The sequence below is a fragment of the Sipha flava genome, unplaced genomic scaffold, assembly GCF_003268045.1.
Source record: "Sipha flava isolate LNK unplaced genomic scaffold, YSA_version1 36_pilon_pilon, whole genome shotgun sequence".
NCBI lineage: Eukaryota > Metazoa > Arthropoda > Insecta > Hemiptera > Aphididae > Sipha > Sipha flava.
Genome location: NW_020273076.1, coordinates 400,323 through 420,872, shown reverse-complemented (window position 1 = coordinate 420,872; position 20,550 = coordinate 400,323). Strand labels below are relative to the sequence as shown.

Here is a 20,550-nt window from a genome sequence, read left to right as displayed (position 1 = left end):
ATACAAGAAACAGAAACTGTAATGATAAAATCAATATAAAAACAACATCAGCGATGACAATTTTATTATAATCATTAATTGTTAAAAAATTATGATTATACTTAAATGTTAATTATCCTCCATTTCTGAATCATCATCACTTGTTACCTCAGGATCATTAATTTGTTCTTTGCATTTAATACATTGACAAGTAAATACATAATTTTCTCTATAAAAAAAATAAAATAAAAAAAAATAAAAATAAAAAATATAATTCAAAGCTAAAATATTTCTACATTATTGTATGATAAGTCAACATACTGTAAATATTTTTGTCTTGTATGTCTACTATGTATTAATTCACATGGAGCAATATAGCTAGTATTAATTTCATCACCAGGTTCAATTGGTCTTATAGCAATTAATCTTAATACATGATCACCATTAAATACACTGGCTGCATTTGGAAAACAGCTATGATTGATTGAACTATGTTCTTGAAAAAGAGCTGAACCTTCATTATCCAAAAAATCAATTCCAACAACTATTTAAAACAAATATACTTTATAATGAGTTTGCAAAATTTGAGGAGATGGAGGTTAAGTACAAAACTTTTGTTTCTATCTCAGGGATATATATTAGATATAAATACATTAATAAAGATAATTTTTATATTTTATTTTAAATTAAAATAACAATTGATTACCTTGCTCCATAGCATCATATGCATTATCTACAAACTGTTCAAATAATTCTATTTGATCAGGAGGAAGATTTTTTTTACAATTATTTGACCATTGTTGAAAAACACTTGTACCAACACCTTGTCCATTTGTGCCAATCAAAGCCAATAATGATTTAAAACCACTTGGTGTTAACCACTTAACATAATTAAAATTAAATCAAATATACTAAAAACATTATGAATTTAATTTTACTTGACTAGATTCTCTAATGGTCATAGATTTAAGAACACCAAATCGAAGTTGTTCAATCTGTTCAGCAAACTTTTCTCCTAGCATTTTATGTACTAATTTTTCATTTTCATTTTCTGTCCGGTGACAAAACTAAAATTGAAACCATAATATAATAATAATTTACTAAGATCAAATAAATTTGAATAAAGTATTTTAGTGATATTAATTTATTAAAAAATGGTACGTCAAATTACATTAGAAACTATTTGATTAGCTGTATGTGGAGATGGTGATAGTTCAATTGTCGCCAATAAACGACATAATAACATAATGTTATGGCTTTCAGGAGGATAATGCATGGTTCTAAATAAAATACATAAAAACAATTAAAAAATAATTTGTATAGATAAAAATGTAATAATATAAATATCATATTGAACTGATAAAAGAAATTATATTATGATTTATATGGTTCATATTCTTAACAGAAAATCCCTATTAACACAAAATTGCAATAAATTTCTTAAATACATTGCAAATTCTGCGAATTATATCTTAATATGAAATATATTGCAAAATAATATTGAACAATCAAAAGAAATTTAAAATAAGGTATGAATCTTATATAGTTGTAAACTATTCTATAGCTAAAGAATAAATTTTAACTAACAAATAATCATACATGTATCTATAAATATAATCATAGCACAACTTCAGTACAATGCAATTTACAAAAAATATATAAAGCATATATATATATATATAAACAAATTATAATCAATGGAATTTAGAATATTATTTTAAATGTTGAATTTTAATTGAAATTTGTAAAATCATAAAATTAATTAAATTTTACCTCCATAATTCTTCTAAATGGTGTAATGAATCATTACTGTCAGGTCTGCAAAGAAGTTGATGATATCTATTATATGCAGTTTCTAAACACCTGGCACTACAGTACCAAACCTAATAGAGAAAAGTTTATCAAGTTTTTGTACATTTATATTAAGATAATTAATTATACTACAAGATGTATTGCAAATATCTAAAATAATTATTGTTATATTGATATGGTTCAATAACTTTACTCTCATTCAAATACTAATTATTAAGTAATTAGTTGGTAAATTAAATGTAATATAAAAATTAAATTATCTTTATATTCCTCAACACAACATCACAAATACAATAAGTATATAATAAATAAAAATTCCTTACCTTACAAGATTCACATTGAACAAAGTTTTGTATTTTATCCTTTACGGTACAATATTCTTCAAACGGAACTTCCAATATTGCTGCATTGGTCAATCTGATTACATTTTCTGTGACAGTTTCTAAAGGGCTAAATAATAAAACAATTTTTAAATATATGTATTATACAACTCATAATCAATAATACATATAATATTTTTTGAAGAATACTAGTATTTATTACCAAAGACAATGATTGCAAGCACGATAACCATATAAACTATTCCAAGAAAATTGACAAGAAACAAATGGTTCTTCTTCTAAAATTAAATCATCTGTTTTAAAATGTTTGGTAGCAACAAGGCATTTTCCCTAAAATAAATTCCATTTAATCTTGTCAATTGTATTCATATACATGGGATTTATTCAGTGGAGTGACTTTTGAGTCAAAGCAACAGGGGAATTTAATATAAAATACAGTATTTACTTACTTTGATTGAGTCGTGAGTTACTATGTAACCCTTGTCATCAATATCCATTTTGACAAATAAAAACTTTTAATTTCCCACAATTTCAACAGGTACTTTTTGTAAGTATTTTTAATTAATATTTATTATTATTATTATTTATTTACTATAAACCATAGATTAAATACACTATTATTTAATCTATGTATAATCGAACATGTAACTTACAATCAAGTTAGTATAATTTACGTGTATCTACTGATCTCCCAATATCTTTGATTATCTTAAATAGCTTATAGCTTTATTAGTACCTTACTATAGGTATTTTATTCCAATAATTAGGCCCTGGGTAAAAGGTTAATTTCAAATTTGAGTAATGCAATTGCTCTGTTGATATTTGATACGAAGTAGACCACGAAGTGCAATTAACCACGTTCAAGAAAACGAGGGAATTATATTTTAGGTTAGCAATGAAGAAATTATGACATGCGGGGCCGCACTGTCACATGGTTTGCCATTGAGCAACAATGTTTCTTCGTATTTTCCGCACAAAAATTATAGTTGTCGGCAAGTGTAAAATCGAAATTCCAAATAACAGTTCGAACCTAGAAGGAGTAGAATTGATGTGTCGATTGATTCAAAAATCAAAATCGTCCCGTAGTGGGGCTACGTGGCTAGCTATTGGTCAAAAAATGTAAACAAGACACCATCGATCGCGTTTTCGTCATGTGACCTTTGATTTCATTTGCCTAAAAAAAAACCAAGATGTTTATTTATTATTAATAGTGTTTTTATTATTTTTTATTGCATATATAATTTTTTAGTACATATTATTATTTTTGCTTTCGTCTCACGGCCAATGCGGCGCTAGTGCTGTGCAATGTAAACACGGACCAACGGGTTTTTCTTGCCTGAACGCAATTTGCTCGCGCGAAGAATATTATTGTTATAAATTTTTTATAAAACCGTCGGTCGCGTTCAGTTTCTTCTATTCGACTAGACGATTAACAAGTGTGTACAGTGAACATACTAGAATTCAATATATTATAAATAATATACTATTGGCGTGTATGTAAGTGCGCTTTATTTTTTTCTATCTTTCTGTGTAGTGTTTCCGTGCACATTGTGTCGATTTTTTCGCATACCATATTTTACAATAACAACAACAACAATAATAATAATAATAAATTGTAACCATTATAAATTCCGCGGGGACCACAACCTGCTTGTTGAAAGTCATGGTCGCGCGCGTTTCTTTGTCGCCCGCCCGACGTCGCGTTGAATTGTCGCCAAAGTACCCGTTAGCGCCGTACTCGTCCACCGCCACCGCCACCGTTGTGGTTTTGCTGGACCTATTTTCCCGATCGACAAAAGGTAAATAAACAAAGAATTCTTAATCATTTTCCATCCTCGTGGCCTCTTATCATTATCATATGTCCTTGATAACTCCCAATAGACATACAAAACAATTTTGCTTTGTATTAAAATATAGTATTATATACCCGTAGCCTAATGTATGTGATTTAACAATACAGTAATACATACACATAATTAAATATTTTCATGTGCGCGTGTGTGCTTGTCTGCGTGATTTTTATTCCTCTGTTTAATAATTAGATAGCCTTTCGACTCTTTCGGAATTGATCGAAAATTTTTATCGCGCGCGTTTTGCGAGTGTTGAGCGTGAAATGTCTAGAATGAGCTGTGATAATTTTCATAAACTAAACTTGTTGCACGGTGCCATACTTAATATGCAAATTTTTTCACTGACTGTGGGAAAAACAAATTATAGGTAGGTCGGGACTGGAATTTTATATTGCATTTACATACAGCATTCCTGCTAATGGATATCTAATTAATTTTATAACATTTCCCAATTCAATGTTTCGTATTATTTTTATAATTTATTCTTATATTATTCTTCAAATATTTTTCATTTTATATTTTTATATTCTAATTTTCTTTGATTAGTATTAAACACACACATTGTTTCGATGAATAAATTATAAACAGCTGTTAATTTCTAACAACAGTGCATTTTATTATATTTGTATATTGTCAATACATTTATGTTGTTATTTATTAATGATTTTTTTTTTCTATTATATAATATAAACATAAATATGGTATGTGAACTATAACCTTTTTGATACATAATAATTTGTGGTATAATGTTAAACAGTATCATGTTTTTATTATTTTAATACATTGTATTAATCATTACCTCGAGTTTAGGATGATTCTTGTGTTAAATATTTAATTTACTTATTCTTCATGCACTGTTATTGATTTTTAGGAATTTTGAAGTTGTAACTATTTTAAAATTGTCTTCATCTATTTATTTTTGCCTAGGAATTTTAAAGATTAAAGTTTTAATTTTCAAAGAGATTTTAGTTATCATTTTAAAATTATAAATAGTCAAAAGATTACAACTCTATAACTGAGCTATACAATATATTGGTTAAAAAAATGTAGTAGTAGTTAATTATATTACAAAATATTGGTTTGAAATTGGATACTATTAAATTAATATTATTATACACTAAATATATTTCATCTTTATATTATGATTGATATGTTTTTATTCATATTTTATAGTGCCTGTTCTGTTTAAATGTTAGCTACCTATTTGAATAATTAATTTCACGGTTGAAAGTAAAATTTTAAATGAAAATATTATACTATTATTCTGTCATAATTTTAGTTTTTAAGTGCATTTCTTAAAATATTAAATAACTATAAATTAACTAGAAGTAAATCTTTGTGATTAGTATACATCTTGTTTATAATTATGTAATGCTTTTTAGCCTAAGGAGAAATCACTTGTTCATTTATAAAAACTATATTTGTTATCAGGAGAAAATAGTTATAATTAGAGTATAAAATATAGGATGAGCAATCATTATTTAATCTATCCTCATTGCACCTCTAGATAAAATAATTATATTTTCATTTTTAAATATTAAAGTAAGTGTACATACATATTCTGTTAGTAATCAATTATTTGAAAGGCCATATTAAACTTTAAAAGCAAAACTTTTGGATGTCATTATTTATAATGAAATAATATTCCTACTTAAAATCCAATTAATTTAGTTGTTTTTTAGTATTTAAGAGGCCGATAAAAATAAAAATACATGTAAACTATTCTAGTTATGAAAGTGGAAGTTCATAGCGGTAATGTTATATAGAGACTTGTTTTACTTTTTTGCTTATTATCAAAATATTTTATTCTGATTTTTATTTGTGTTTTGTTTTATTTTAGACGAATAAAAATTGTGAAAGAAAAGGAGTTCAATTAATTTTGGAAGATAATTTCATTTTCAAATAAATAAAAAATTGATTTTTTTTTTTTTTTTTTTTTTACATAAAAAGAACCTACTGAAAAAATATATATTTGTATTCATCAAAGAAATAAAGAAGAACAGTAAAATGAATAACAAAGATTATACAAATTTATTTGGTACAATGGAAACTAAACGTGTATTGAAAGCTGATTATCCTACAGAAAGTTCATCATTAGGAGTACCAATACCAATAAGGAAGAATGGAGATCTTAATTCTTTACAAGATTATGGATTTGAATTGTTTGATTCAAATAATGATCTTATTCAAGATCCTATGGTAGTCAATAATGCAGATCAGAATTTTTTTACTACTAATGATACTGGATGGATTGGAAGATCTGATGAAATGTCTTTTATCAAAATGGATGAAGACATATTTCAGGTAAAAAATTATACTATTTTTTTTTTTTTAACAAAAATTAACAATGCTGGTTATGTTGTGCATATAATTTGTTTTAAGCATAATGAACTTTTATACTTTGAATTCCTATTTTTATTTTTATTTATTAGAATTACAATGAATAGATTTTATGAACTATCAATGATTAAGTCTTTAGAATTAAGTTTTTTTAATCTTCAAAAATATTTGATCCATAAAATATTTATAGTGAAATAAAATTAAATAATTGGTTTTAAATAATACTGTTCTAATTTTCTTGGTAAATGTTATGTTTTTAATTTCAATAAAAATGTCTAAAAAAAAATTATAATTTATTAACTTTGTAAATATATTCATTAGAACTTTAATTGTCTATCAGAAATAGTTTTATTCGTTATATTATTTTCATAATAATGGATTTTTGAATGATTGAAATGAATTATTGAATTATCTTGTGAGATTATTAATAAGAAATGTTGCTCTGGTGGTACTCTAAGGCTGTCATTTTACAAATTTCCTTGCATAAAATAGATGAAGTTATTTAAAAAAACAGCATATACTATGAAATTTGATTATACTTTTATCTAAATCATTCAAAGAAATGTAAACTGATCCACTTGATATCTTTTATTGGGAGTTGAATTTCGAGAGCAATGGTACATTAGTTTCTCAAGTTTTAAAGATCAATATAGCAATACCGCCTATCAATCCTGTATCTTAGTAAAATTAGTAAAAGAGTATGTGTGGAGTAACAGAAGATTTTAACATAGGAGTTAGTTGGTGTGCATCAGAAGTCAGCTTTAATCCTTTATTTGTTCTCTGTGGTAATGGATGAAGTTCTGAAAGTGCAAGATACCATGGTATGTAATGTTAGCTGATGATATAATTTTGATGTGAGAAAATCTGACTTAACCAAGAAGTTGAGGGTATGATGAGTCCAATGACAATAAGTGGTGATGTGATAGATGAAGTCGAGAACATAAAATATTTAGGATAATTTATACAAAAGGACAGGTGCTTTGATATGGATGAAAAACATAGGATTATGTGTGGTTGGATGAAATGGAAAGAAGCGTTTTATGCAATTAAAGGAATTAATTGAGGCTGAAAGGTAAATTTTACAAGAGTGTAATGAGACCAACTATGCTATATAGTTCAGAGTGTTGGGCGGTTTACAGGAAAATATAACAGAGTATGAGTGTTGCAGAAATGAAAATGCTTAGATTGATGAGTGACAAGAAAATATAGAATAAGGAACAAATATGTGAGAGGTAGTATTGGTATATTGTCGATAATGGACAAGATGAGAGAAAATAGACTTAAGATGGTTTGGGCATGTAATGAATTGAGAGGAAACAAAAGCAATAAGCGTGGGTTATGAAAAGAAACATTGAAGGAAAACGAAGAAAAAGAATACCAAAAAAGAGATGGTTGAATTCAATTGAGAATGATAAAAAAGCTGTTGGTGTGTGTGTGTGTAGAAGATGTAGAAAATTGAGACAAGTGGAGGTTTAAGACAAGGACGGCCAATTCCAAATAGTTAGAAGAAAGGCGAAAGAAGAAGAAAAAAAATCTAGTATTAAATCCTAATTTTATTAAATTTACCAAAACATTATTTATGAATTTTTATTTTTTTTATTCAGTACATTTTTAGACACATTTAAAATTATGTAAGGCTTTTTAAATTTTTTTTTGTTAATTCTTATTAATTTTTAATATTTATATTTGAAATAAAGTAAATCTTCAGTTTTTCCAATTTTATTTTGAAAAATATTGAGTAGTAATTCAGATTTTTTTCTATAAATATAATTTTTATTTGATACTATTCATTTTAACCATTTTTTAATAATGTTTAATTATTGCTTGGATATATTGTGTGTCTCAAAAAGAACGTAGGATTTAAATCTGCTATATATTAAATTTATTTTTAAAAACATAACAAATATATCATTCTTGAAAAGAAGTTAAAGTTTAACTGTGAAAACAATATCGGACATATGACCTCCCCCTTACTAGCCCTACAAATGATTATTCTTTTCATTAAATTTACCATTACTCGATCACACATTGCCCCATCAAGTTCGTTGAGGACACGACAAATTTCTTGCTCAAGTCCCAAAACATTTCGAACTTTGTTCTGATAAACTCCTGAAATAGTGTATTCCTATAAGAAAAATCACACAGCGTCAAGTCGCAAGATCGAGGTGGGTAGCTTTGGTTTCCACGCAACGAGATTAGTTTATCCGGGAACCTCTCACGCAGCAGAGGGATTGTTTTTCTTGTAGTGTAACAAGTTGCGCCATCTTGTTGAAACCATTCAAAAATACCTACTGAGCTCAGTAATTTTCCTAGGCCTCGTTTGGACTAAATGAACATAAAAAATGTGTGGTTTCAACTTGTCACAGATCAAGAGAAACAAGCCCTCTGCTGTGTGAGAAGTTCCTGGACAGACGAATCTCATTGCGTGGAGACCAAAGCTACCCTCCCCGATCTTGCGACTTGATGTTGTGTGATTTTTCTTATAGGGATACACTAAGTCAAGAGTTAACCAGGACAAAGTTCAAAATGTCTTGGAACTTAATCAAAAAATTTGTCGTGTCCTCAACGAACTTGATGGGGCAATGTGTGATCGAGTAATGGTAAATTTAATGGAAAGAATAATCACTTATAGGGCTAGTAAGGGGGAGGTCATATGTCCGATATTGTTTTCACAGTTAAACCTTAACTTCTTTTCAAGAGTGATATATTTGTTATGTTTTTTTAAGAGAAATAAATTTAATTTATAGCAGATTTAAATCCTGTGTTCTTTTTGAGACACCCTATATTAATAATTATTGCAATGTATTTTCTTAACTGATGAGACCATTAACTAATAATTAATGATTTACTATGTTCTTCTAAAACTAATAATTATTTGTATTAATAATGAATATTAATTTATAAAAATTATTCAATACATTTATAAATATATATAATGCACCTATTTTAATTCATTCTATTCAGCTATATTTTTATAGAGAAAATGTTATGTAAGAAACAATAGAATTTATATGTACTTGTAAAATGTATTTTACTGTTCCAAGTTAAATCTTTTGGGAGGGAGGGATTACCAATTTGTTTTCAGAAATGTATAATATTTAAATTTCTGTACATGAAGTCTAAATATAACACAGTAGGACTTCTGATCTGATGCCTTGCATTGAAGTTATAACATGTATGTTGCAAAGTATCAAATGGCTAATTGGGATTTTTAGTAAAATGTGTTATTTACATCAACTTCTACCCATCCAAACTATATTTAGTAGAATTAGGTAAATATTAAAATATTAGAAAAAAGTATATACATTCTAAATTAAATTAGATAGTTTCAATTAAAAACACAAATAAAAATATATATATATGTAAATTATTTTTAATCATTTTAATATATAAGTTAATATTATTTATCTTTAAATATATATATACTAAATAATCATTTTATTTTTACAAATTATTATAGTTTAGTTTTTATGAATTAACTGACTAATTTAATTTAAGATAAATAATATTAACTATAAGTTAAAATGATTAAAAATAATTTATTTCTCCATGTTATTTGGTGATTTTTCATCCATATTTAAAATTATTAATTTTAATTTTATTTCAATTAAAAACAAATATTAGGAAATTATTGATAAAATGCTTCTTTAGCTAATATTTGATATGTTTGTGTTATTAAAAATGTCTAATAGTTTGATTAAAATGGCCGTATTAACTTGTTCTGTGATTATGATTATCTAAAATTAACTTGTATTAGTTAATTTCTATTTTTTTTTGTCTAAGATTTTTTTGAATTATATTTATTATTTATTGGGAATACAATTTTAAATTTTTTTTTTTTTAAAATGTATCTTTTATTAATTTACTTTTGCAGGTGGATCAATCAGATTTACTTCATGGACCAACATTAGCTGAATTAAATGCTAATGGTGGTGAATCTTTATTGGAAGACCTTAATTTCGATGATCTGCTTTTACCACCTGATTCAGTAAAATCTGGAATATCTGATACAGTTCCATTAATGAGTTCATATTTGGTAGATGTTGTGAATACCAGCCCAGTCAATCGACCAAGCTCGTCAAAATCTGGTTTTCAGCTTTCACCAAACAGTTGCAGTTCACGTTCATCGCTTTCTCCAGGTCCAACAAATTCAGTAACATTACAAGAACTATTAAAAAAAGAAACAAAATCACAAAAGTGTTTGTCGCCACCTACATTTGGAACAAGTGTTCCAGGATCAGGATTTTTATTGTCTAACAGATCCAGAGGAAATCTTTCTTCTTCAGCTCCTACTCATCTTGGACTTGAACAGATTTGGCAGCGCAGAGAACCTAGACAACATTTACTGTCCACTGGATCATTAGTGGAAGCAGGATCTACTTCCTCTCTATCAACTGGTATGCATAAAAATCATTTATATTTAATAATAAAATGATTAATATTCGTATATACTAATTTTTCCCAGTTTATTCCTTCCTTTATTTTTTATGTTCAGTCACGATTTTATTGACTTGGTATATACTTAAGCTAAATTTTTAATTAAAAACTAGTACATTATAAAAGAGCTTTTATTTATTTATGTATTAGTTTTTAATTACTTCTAAATTAATACATTTAATTTTAAATAATTTAAGGAGGGGTTTTGAGCCCAGAAGCATATGATTTCTCTTTAGATGAAGCCATAGATGATTCGGATGATGATACAGAACAAGAAGAAGATTATTCATCTGATAACGGTTGGGTTAAACAAACAATTATTTGAATTTTTTCACTGCGAAATTGTACATTATTCTTTTTTTTTATTAATTTATAGATTCAGGTGGCGATAGTGATTGTGGTGGTGCATCATCTAAATCATCTTCACATAAAGACCGATTTTTTTGGCAGTATAATGTTCAGTCTAAAGGTCCTAAAGGTCAAAGATTAGTTTTAAAAAGTAAGCTAGAGGATCCACATTGTTTAAATGAGGTTACTGATCCAGTATTTAGTCCGAGTTGCTCAATACAAGGCATTAAGCATAGGTAAATTCACTTTAATTTTATTTTTCTTAATTTATTATTTTTAAAAATTTTGTTAAATGTGTAGTGGTAAAGCCAGAAAGGGAGATGGTAATGATTTAACGCCTAATCCTAAAAAATTACAATCCATTGGCAGGGAATTAGATAAACTAAATAGAAGCATAAATGAAATGACACCAGTCAGCGAATTGCCATTTAATGTTAGACCAAATACCCGGAAAGAGAAGAACAAATTGGCTTCCAGGTATATTTTAAATATTTATAATTTTAGTAAAAATGACTAATTTAGTTATTCCTTAGTATTATAATTGAATTAAAATTATGGCTATTTATTATAAACACACTATAGTTATCCTCATTTACTTTTTTACCAATCACAATAATTTCTATTTGGATTTATTTAGGTATGGTTATTTTAAATTAAAATTATGTATTATATATTGTCACTAAACGATATTTTGGCACAAAAATGTTAATATAAATACAATAAGTATATTTTTAAAGTTAGGATCATTAATAATTTTATAATTTTAAGTAAATATAATTTTAATCATTCACTATAATTCATTGGTGAATCATATAACAAATTATGTTGATTTTTTTCTAGGTCTCGTAATGTTTACAGACAGAATGTGTACATTGTTTTAAATTTACTTCTTAAAATAAATGTTTTGATTTATTAGTCATTTTCTTGTTATATTTATTATTTTGTTCTGCTTTTAATTGTCAAACATACTAATTAATTTTTAATCTTATTATCCATATAATATAAATATATATAAGCTTTTTAAATTGTTCATTATTAATTTAACCTGAAAATGTACACCCAATTGTTTTTCTAATTGGTTTTATAACTTGTTTATTATATATTTTTTTATGTATATATATATATATATATAAAATATAAGCATGACAGTGATGTAGAATTTTTCTTTATGTTCTCATGTATCCAATTTTTTTTTTATTATTATAATTATATTTAAATTATTATGAATTTATTATATTTCACTAATAATATAATTTTCAATATATATTTTTTTATGTAGTTTCATTATTCGTAAGTATATTGAAAAATATTTTATTTTCAGAGCATGCCGGTTAAAGAAAAAAGCTCAACACGAAGCGAACAAAATAAAACTTTTTGGCTTAGAAACTGAACACAGTAATTTTTTTATTTATAAATTACTAATACATAAATTATAAAAAAATAATTAAGTTCAAAATTTAGTATTATATATTTATAATATAATAAAGTAAGTATTCAAATTTATAATCTAATTTTATTTGTCTCAGGGCGGTTAATAAATGCTATATCTCAAGTTAAACAGATGTTAGTGACTCGAACAACCAGTGACTCATTTCCAAAAGAAAGTCAAGAGCTAACAAAGGCTAGTGAGAAAATTGCTAAAAATGCAACCAGTAAGTATACTATTGTTCAGTTACTTATTCATTTTTGTCTAATCATTGTAATGTATTTAAATATAACATGAAAATTAAAAAAAAAAAAAATTAAAATTGTAGTCTAAATGTATATTTTTTATAAATGCTACTATTAACTGTATAGAATTAATAGGACTATTTACTTTTCAATAATTTTTTTTCCTAAAATGTCTGCAATATTTCAATTATTTTTCATTCTTTAACTTTTCTCTTTATAACCATTTCATTAGTTAAGGTTAAACCCTAGTAATGGGATATAATATGGGATATGAAAGCTAACTTGGAAGTATAATCAACAATTAAGAATATAGTGATATAAATATAAATCACATATTTTGTTTTAAATTTCATGGAAAGTGTTTTAGTGATTGTAATTATATAGTGTACTAACTTTGAATGTAATAAAGATTTTTTCTACTGGAGTTATTATCTACATTTGTTTTTAAACCAAACTAAATAAAATGATCAATGGCAATTTATGAAACAAAAATTACAATGAGAGTGTTTACTTTTCCAAAATATTACACTTTTGATATCTAATAATTATTGGATGATTTATATAATTTTTACAAATTAGGTAAATAAATTATTTGAATAAAGTTTTTTAGTACTTTATTTATATTTCAATTAGTTTAAATATATTTTAATGTATTTTATTGTCTTCGAAAATTATTGTTTAGTTTTAGTTATTTTTACTTTTCTTAAATTATTAGAATGTTTGATTATTGAATTACATTTTTCACATAAATACAATAAAGTAATATAAATTAAATTAAAACCTATAATTATATAGTTTATCTAAATAAATGTATGAATTACTGTTTAATCTAAGAAGACTCATGTATATTTTATTTAGGACTAAAAGTTGCCGGACAAAGCACAGAATTTGTGAACAAAGTTCTGGAAAAAACCAAATTAGGTGCACGACGAGGTGGCTTGGATGAGCTATAGTTGCCAAAGGTCGAATACCGTTAACCTAGTCTTTATATGAGTAACTAATTTAAGTAATTATTTACGATATTGATGCCAATATATTTTTTACAATTAAGTTGTTCATCAATAGAGTCATTAATATTATTATTGCTACTATTGTTTTTATTTTAATACTATTATACAGTCAATTATAAAATCCTACTACTTCCCAGAGAGTATGTTTATTTGTATGAGTACTAATGGTTTTTTTAAAAAAAAATATTACTTGATTTGCCCTTATCAAATTAAACTGTTATGTTTTGCCAAATTTATTTTGATTTGTTATTTTTATTATATTTTTGTCATTTTTGAGCATATATTTTTACTACCATGTAATTATGTTTGGTTATTATTACTTATTAATATATGTGTTAAACTGTTAAGAAAATGATTCTATATATGTACATTCTTTTTTTATTTAATACTAACAATTTCATTACGATATTGTTATAAAATTATGTTAAATGCTTTTAAACTTTTATATCAATAAATTTCAATAAATAATTTATTGTTAAATCATATATTTACTAAAAACAAAATTTAATGTACATTCATATTTTACTTTAAATTAAAAATTTAAACATTGATAATATTTTTAAATTTAAAAGCTCAAATATGTAATATAAACACTGATAACTTTATTCATAAATATTTCAAATTAGTGTTAGAAAGAAAAGTTATTAACTCGGGTAGAATCATAATTGCTTTTAAGCAAACAATTTTTATTTTATTAAATTCTCATTTTCATACAATTTTATATGGTACTATTTAAATAAATGAATTAATTAATTTTAAACCGTTAATTATTTCAGGTATAATATTTTAAACTAAATTAAAATAACAATTTTTTAGTAAGAAAGTAAGATTAAAAATAACATTTTTATCTATTAATGGTGAATTATTTAAGAACGTATTTTTTTACTTTGAAATTTTCTAAAGTTAATGAAAATTCACCATTGTTAATTTCCATCTTTAATGTTTAATTTGCTTAAAAGTCAATTTTATAGTATAACTTCTTTTTATGTATAAAAACTAAAGAAATAATAATACACAAAGGTCATTGTTGTTGGATATTAAATTTTTATACTCTTGAAAATATGAATATTGATACATTTCTAATTTGACTACAACTTCTATTGGTGTGCCTATAATTTTTAAATTATTTTTCTTTGCTAAATAACGTTTGAGATTTTGTATAAAAACTTATTTAATTATATTTTAATGAAATAATTATCTTATTAATATGTAATTAATACAACTAATTTGATATTGTTAAAATATTTAAAGCTATCTGTCAGTGATTTAATATAATATCACTGAGAATGTATATTAAAATTATATTAAAATGTATATTAAAATTTTCTGGTATAAAAGATGTAAACTTATTCTATTGTTAAATTAAAGAAACTAATTATTCAATTAGAATTAAAATTAAATTCATTAATTAGTTCATTCATTAAAATTATTTGTCTGTGATCATTTAATATTTAAAGATCACTGCTTTAGTATTGTGTATTTAACATTTTTGTTAATCCATTTATGATAATGTATATTTTTTAGTTTTACATAATTTCTAACACACAATTAAGTACATTTTTTTATTCAAAGGGGTCAAGTTACTAATAGATTCTGTTGGCAAAATCTAGTTACCTATTCAGAGAAATGTGATAAAAACACGTGTTTGCTCATTTTATTAAACCATTGTTAATACCAATAAAAATTAAATTTTTATTAAACTTCATTGAATTGGACTTAACAAATATTTTTAAAATATTTAACAACTAGCTATTTTTGTTTAAAATATTGAAATTTTTTCAGTAAATTGGTGTTAAAATTACATTTTAAATATACAATAAAAAGCTATCAAACTGAATTTATTAATTTTAGTTTTACTTATTTTTCATAGTATTTATTATTGGAGTATTATATGAGCTATAAAACATCATTAAACAAGTATATTATAAATTGGACAGTTTATTTAAATAGTTTTCTTACTTTTTAAATGTTTTCAAGTTAAATACAAAATAAATGTATTACTATACAGTTAGTAGTATAGATAATAATACCATAACCGTATTTGTATTATTGTTAATTCTTAGTTGTTAGTGTTTTAAAATCTAAAACTGAAAAATTAGTTTGTCATAATTTTATAAAATTAATTTATAAAGTCGTTTACAGGTTGTAGCTCTTGTAAAAATGAATATGCTCATTAAAATTAAGAATAATACAAACAATTTAAAAGTTTAAATTAACATTATTGTGTAATTTTGTGTCATGTTTGTGTTCAGTATGTGATAAACCCAGTACCACTTTGAATTGTCTTTAACTATTTTTTTAGCTATTTTTAAAATTTATTATAGCCGTTTGTATCTTAAAAATGAGAATTATACATTACAATTATGATTATATATGACAGTTAATTGATTAAAGTAAATATATTTACTACCATTATGATTAATGTTATGTAGGTATCGATTTTAAAAATATATTCATAAGGATTTCTCTCTGTGTAAAGTTAAATATGTGATTATTATTTCATTAAGGTTTAATTTGTATTCTGTTAAGTTTATTTTTATGTCATGTATTTTATGCGTTATACTTGTTTTTTTTTTTTTTTTGTTAAAATTTTAATACACGAGTAAAAGCGCATTATTAATACTTGCCAAATGTTGTTTTCCGATTCAATGTAAGCAATTGATTAATGCTGGAAAAATTACTATTTTTTTTTTTAATTATAATGAAAAATATTATTTTTCTGTTTATATTTATTTTGTTATTTTTGTTTTATTAATTATACTATTACATTTTAAGATTCTACAAATATTTAAGAATATAGATTGTATGATAAAATATTATTACAGTGTATTTGGTTGTATTGCTAATTTAGTCATGGTGCTTTTTCTAATGAAAGTAAATAACTCAAAGTACACCATTGAATTTGAGCGTCATAATTGTTTTTATAGGATCAGTTGTTATCTTTATTTGACCTTCCATCAACTTAAGATCAAAAAACACAGCAAAGTAATTATAATATTGCTATTAAATTGTATTGAATAACAAATTTACAAATGTTATGGAATTTGTATTTAATTTCAGTGTATGTTATAATAAAAATTATCTACCTTAATTTTTATAACTGATCAGAAGCCTCAAATTTATAAGCACAATAATTATGAATATTTCTAAGTATAAAATGTCTTGTGGTCATATAAATGTTTAAATTTAACAAAAAATAAAGCTAAATTGTTTCTTTACATTTTTAATTAAATTGTATCTTAATAAATTATATTTAAAAGACTACTTTGAATATTCTGAATAATTTCTATACCTTTTTAATTATAATCTTATGTGTGTTTACACTTTACTACTGAGAACATATTAAACAAGTTATAAGTAAAGTTGAGAATTTTTTTATATAGTAATGTATTTGTAAAGAAAATTATGTTATTGATAATAAAAAATATTTGTCTTTATATCGATAACAATATCATTAATTACATTAGAAGATCATTGCTCATAGTAATAAGTAGGACACAGGACTTGTAGCTCTAAAAAAGCACTAAATATGCACTTATATTTTTTAATTTTTAATTATCATCTAATAATAGGAACATATTATTGATGAATATATTCTGTGCACATTGTTTTATAAATAGTAATACTCGTGTTAGACTATAAGTACAGATACATTTTAGGTTCTAAATGTATTAAAATCTGTTGTATAGTTTAGAATTATTCAGGGGCGTCATTTGGGGAGGGGGCAGACTATGGCAAATGCCCCACTCTAAGAAATTTTAAAAAGTCGGCAATTCTTTGTCCGATGATCAAATAGCTAAAGTTGTTAAATAGTAAATTTTTATTTACTACTTCGTATTCAGAAATCAGATAATCTTTTAAATGTACGTTAACGATTTATTAAAAGTTGAGAAACACTAGCTCCTCCCTGGTTTATGACAATCGTTATTACGCGCACCTTATAAACTTAATTTTTAGTATATTATTCTATGTATGTGATCTTTATAAAACAGTTTCGTGATATCGAGATTATAAAAATTGAGCTCATAATCTATAAAAAAACCGTTAAAATCGTTCCTATTCACCCCAAACTACGGTTTATTATATTTGAGATACAATTTTATGTTTTTATAAATAAGTTTTATAAAGTATTAAATATACAAATAATAAAATTATAAATATTTATTTAATTAAATTTATATTATTATTCAGTTAAACTTATTAACAGGTAACTTATAGCCTATAGGATAAGTAAATTAATTAATTACTATCTTTAATGTTATTAATGTCATCATGACATCATTATTCATTACTAATCCTTAAATGTTTTGTTCTATAAAATATTTTATTGATAGTCTATCGCTCATAAATATTATGAAGTCGGTAAATTTAATCAGTTGCCCCACCCTTTCAAAAGTTGAAATGACGCCTCTGGCTTTTGCTTATCAAAATAATATGTTTTCCGAGTTTTTCTAATGGCGGGTGCGAGAATAAAGTAAATTATACATTTAATATTTGTTATAAACCTTTAAAAAAAGATATTTTTAATTATTAATTCGAAATAAAATAAATTAATTCACAAAAAATAATATTGTATTTTTATTAAACTCCACTCATTCTTTGCGTATTATTTTAAAGCGTATACTTAATAATACAAAATAAATTTATTTTGTATAGTATCATAGGACATGGATTATGGATAGCATCACATAACTAATCATGATTGTTGAATATAAAGATTATAAAAATTGCCTCTCTAACCTCTTTAAATCCTACCAAATATCAATTTTGTGAGACAAACACATTAAAAATTCCTGAAATAATACATTGTCAGCCGCCTGTTTACTTAAAATAGTAAGCCGGTACCCTCTCAGTCCGGGCCTGACTTTACCGTTAGTTGGAAACACATCGACACTAAATTCCGACATATAACTCTGCTAAAAGTTTATTTTTCGGCATTTTAAAATTAAGACATCACACAAAAACGAAAAGATGACATGCATTATGAATAGACGCACGTACATACGCACATACGCACATGTTAATTCGTTATTATTCAGAATAGAGAAAATACCAAAATACCAATGCATGATATCAAGGTTGTACCTAGACATTTTTTCGGGAGGGGTCCAAAACATGTTTATTGAATTTAGATTTTGACTTTTGGTATTTGGTTAAAAATCAGACAGAAAAAGATTTAATCTTTTTTTTTATTAAAATTAATATCACATTTTCATATGATATGATATAAAATTAAAAGCAGTCAATTATTAATTGGAGCTTAAGTCATTTTTAACTAAAAATATTTTTGTTGGTATTAAAAATAATTATTTTAAACCATAGGCGCAACTAGAGTTCAATTTCTGGGTGGGTTGAATTTTAATGATACCAGCGACCCGTGGGGGCTTCGTCCCCACACCCCCAATATTAGTTATCAACATTAACATTTATATTTATATAAATTAGAAGTTCTTACGACCTTACCCATAGTCGTTAATAGTTTATTTCGAAGTAAAATGTTGTCACTTATCTAGTCACTTATTACTTACAGACTAGCTACCTAAATAAACACGAATAATAAGGATATACATATATAAACAATGAAATGTACAGTTTATAGCTATTAAATTTTTATTATAAAGCCTAATTAAATTAACAATATTTTTCTATTTTGTTCAACAAATTTATTTACAATTTAATTTTCGTCTAATTTGTTGGTTACATCTCTCTTTATATTTAAAATAGATAAATTTATAAATCGATCATGGGCCATGGAAGATCTAAGCCAATGTTTTATTCGTCTCATTGAAGAGAACGATCTTTCACAGGTGTCTGAACTTATAAGAATAGATAAAGCCACTAGTAAAAGTTTAGAAAAGTGTGGAAATATTTGTTTTTTGACTTCTTTGACATAATTTATATTAAAATCTTTTTTTTTTACTATTTAAAGGTTAAATGCCACTCTAATTTCTGCTTCTAAGCTACTCTTTGAAATATAAAGTAATTTTTATAATTATAATTATTATAATTAATTAATTAGTTATCATTAATCTCTTATACAATTAAAATGTATTTATATACATTGTATTACCAAATTACCTTATAATGATCAATAAGCTTCATTGAATCGGTTGTAATTTACAAAATGAACTACAACCGAATTCGCCATAGCCAAGCTTTAATCAGAAAACCTATATTTAAGATTGAGAATAACACTGTCCATAGTATAAAAATATGTAAAAGTTTTCTAATAATTTTCTACATAATTTGCTAATGACGAATATGAATAATTTTCTGTCGCCGTGGTAGCTGTTAATACATAGTCATGAAGGCTAGTTGACTCTCTTCTGCGATGCTTTGATCCTATATTTTGTATGTATTATTTAGGTTAAAAAACATAAAACAAATTATCAAAATTACAAAATATATACACCAGTTAATGGAGTTAGTAACCACATGTCATTTTCTTCAGCAAATATTTTTATTTATTCCTATATTTTCTTAAATTCATCTTCAGATTTTAGAGTTTCAAATGTCTTAATTACACCAAAAATTACATTTTTAGAAAAACCAAGAGTTGATGTTTTATTTTGTAGTGAAATTTAATGGGCTACGGACAAAACTGAGTGGGCTAAGCCCACCCAAGCCCCCCCATAGTTACGCCTATGTTTTAACATTGGTAAAATATTGAAGAAATTTCAGAGGGGGTCCAGATACCCTAGATCCCCCCAAATACGGTCATGTACGATATCATTTAGATTACAACATCGATTATCGAATAAT

General features: G+C 24.9%; 2 protein-coding genes and 1 long non-coding RNA gene across 5 annotated transcripts; 2 read left to right on the top strand and 1 right to left on the bottom strand.

Moving 5' to 3' along the window:
• Positions 1 to 47: 47 nt before the first annotated feature.
• On the bottom strand, positions 48 to 3,841 carry LOC112687875 (SET and MYND domain-containing protein 5). 3 transcript variants are annotated; one of them, XM_025560840.1, is made up of 11 exons: positions 3,385 to 3,474; positions 2,786 to 3,306; positions 2,582 to 2,673; positions 2,335 to 2,462; positions 2,115 to 2,241; positions 1,753 to 1,862; positions 1,151 to 1,259; positions 918 to 1,046; positions 686 to 860; positions 301 to 523; positions 48 to 208 (listed from the first exon to the last, which is right to left on the bottom strand). In XM_025560840.1, exons 3-11 carry the CDS (start codon positions 2,627 to 2,629, stop codon positions 109 to 111), a joined length of 1,149 nt encoding a protein of 382 aa, XP_025416625.1. In that variant the 5' UTR covers positions 2,630 to 2,673; positions 2,786 to 3,306; positions 3,385 to 3,474; the 3' UTR covers positions 48 to 108. The 3 variants fall into 3 exon arrangements, with proteins under 3 accessions (XP_025416625.1, XP_025416626.1, XP_025416624.1); XM_025560841.1 differs by lacking the exon at positions 3,385 to 3,474 and adding an exon at positions 3,753 to 3,841 and having other exon boundaries at positions 2,582 to 3,306; XM_025560839.1 differs by having other exon boundaries at positions 2,582 to 3,306.
• A 5-nt stretch (positions 3,842 to 3,846) lies between these two features.
• LOC112687877 lies at positions 3,847 to 5,920 on the top strand. Its single transcript, XR_003149022.1, has 2 exons — positions 3,847 to 3,931; positions 5,823 to 5,920. It is a non-coding gene; the product is annotated as an uncharacterized LOC112687877 (long non-coding RNA).
• A 23-nt stretch (positions 5,921 to 5,943) lies between these two features.
• On the top strand, positions 5,944 to 14,024 carry LOC112687874 (protein CREBRF homolog). Its single transcript, XM_025560838.1, is given in 9 exon segments — positions 5,944 to 6,286; positions 10,197 to 10,719; positions 10,957 to 11,058; positions 11,136 to 11,343; positions 11,408 to 11,584; positions 12,429 to 12,502; positions 12,634 to 12,759; positions 13,637 to 13,687; positions 13,690 to 14,024. Coding segments are annotated over 9 exon segments (1,593 nt in total). The 5' UTR covers positions 5,944 to 5,989; the 3' UTR covers positions 13,725 to 14,024.
• Positions 14,025 to 20,550: the final 6,526 nt, after the last annotated feature.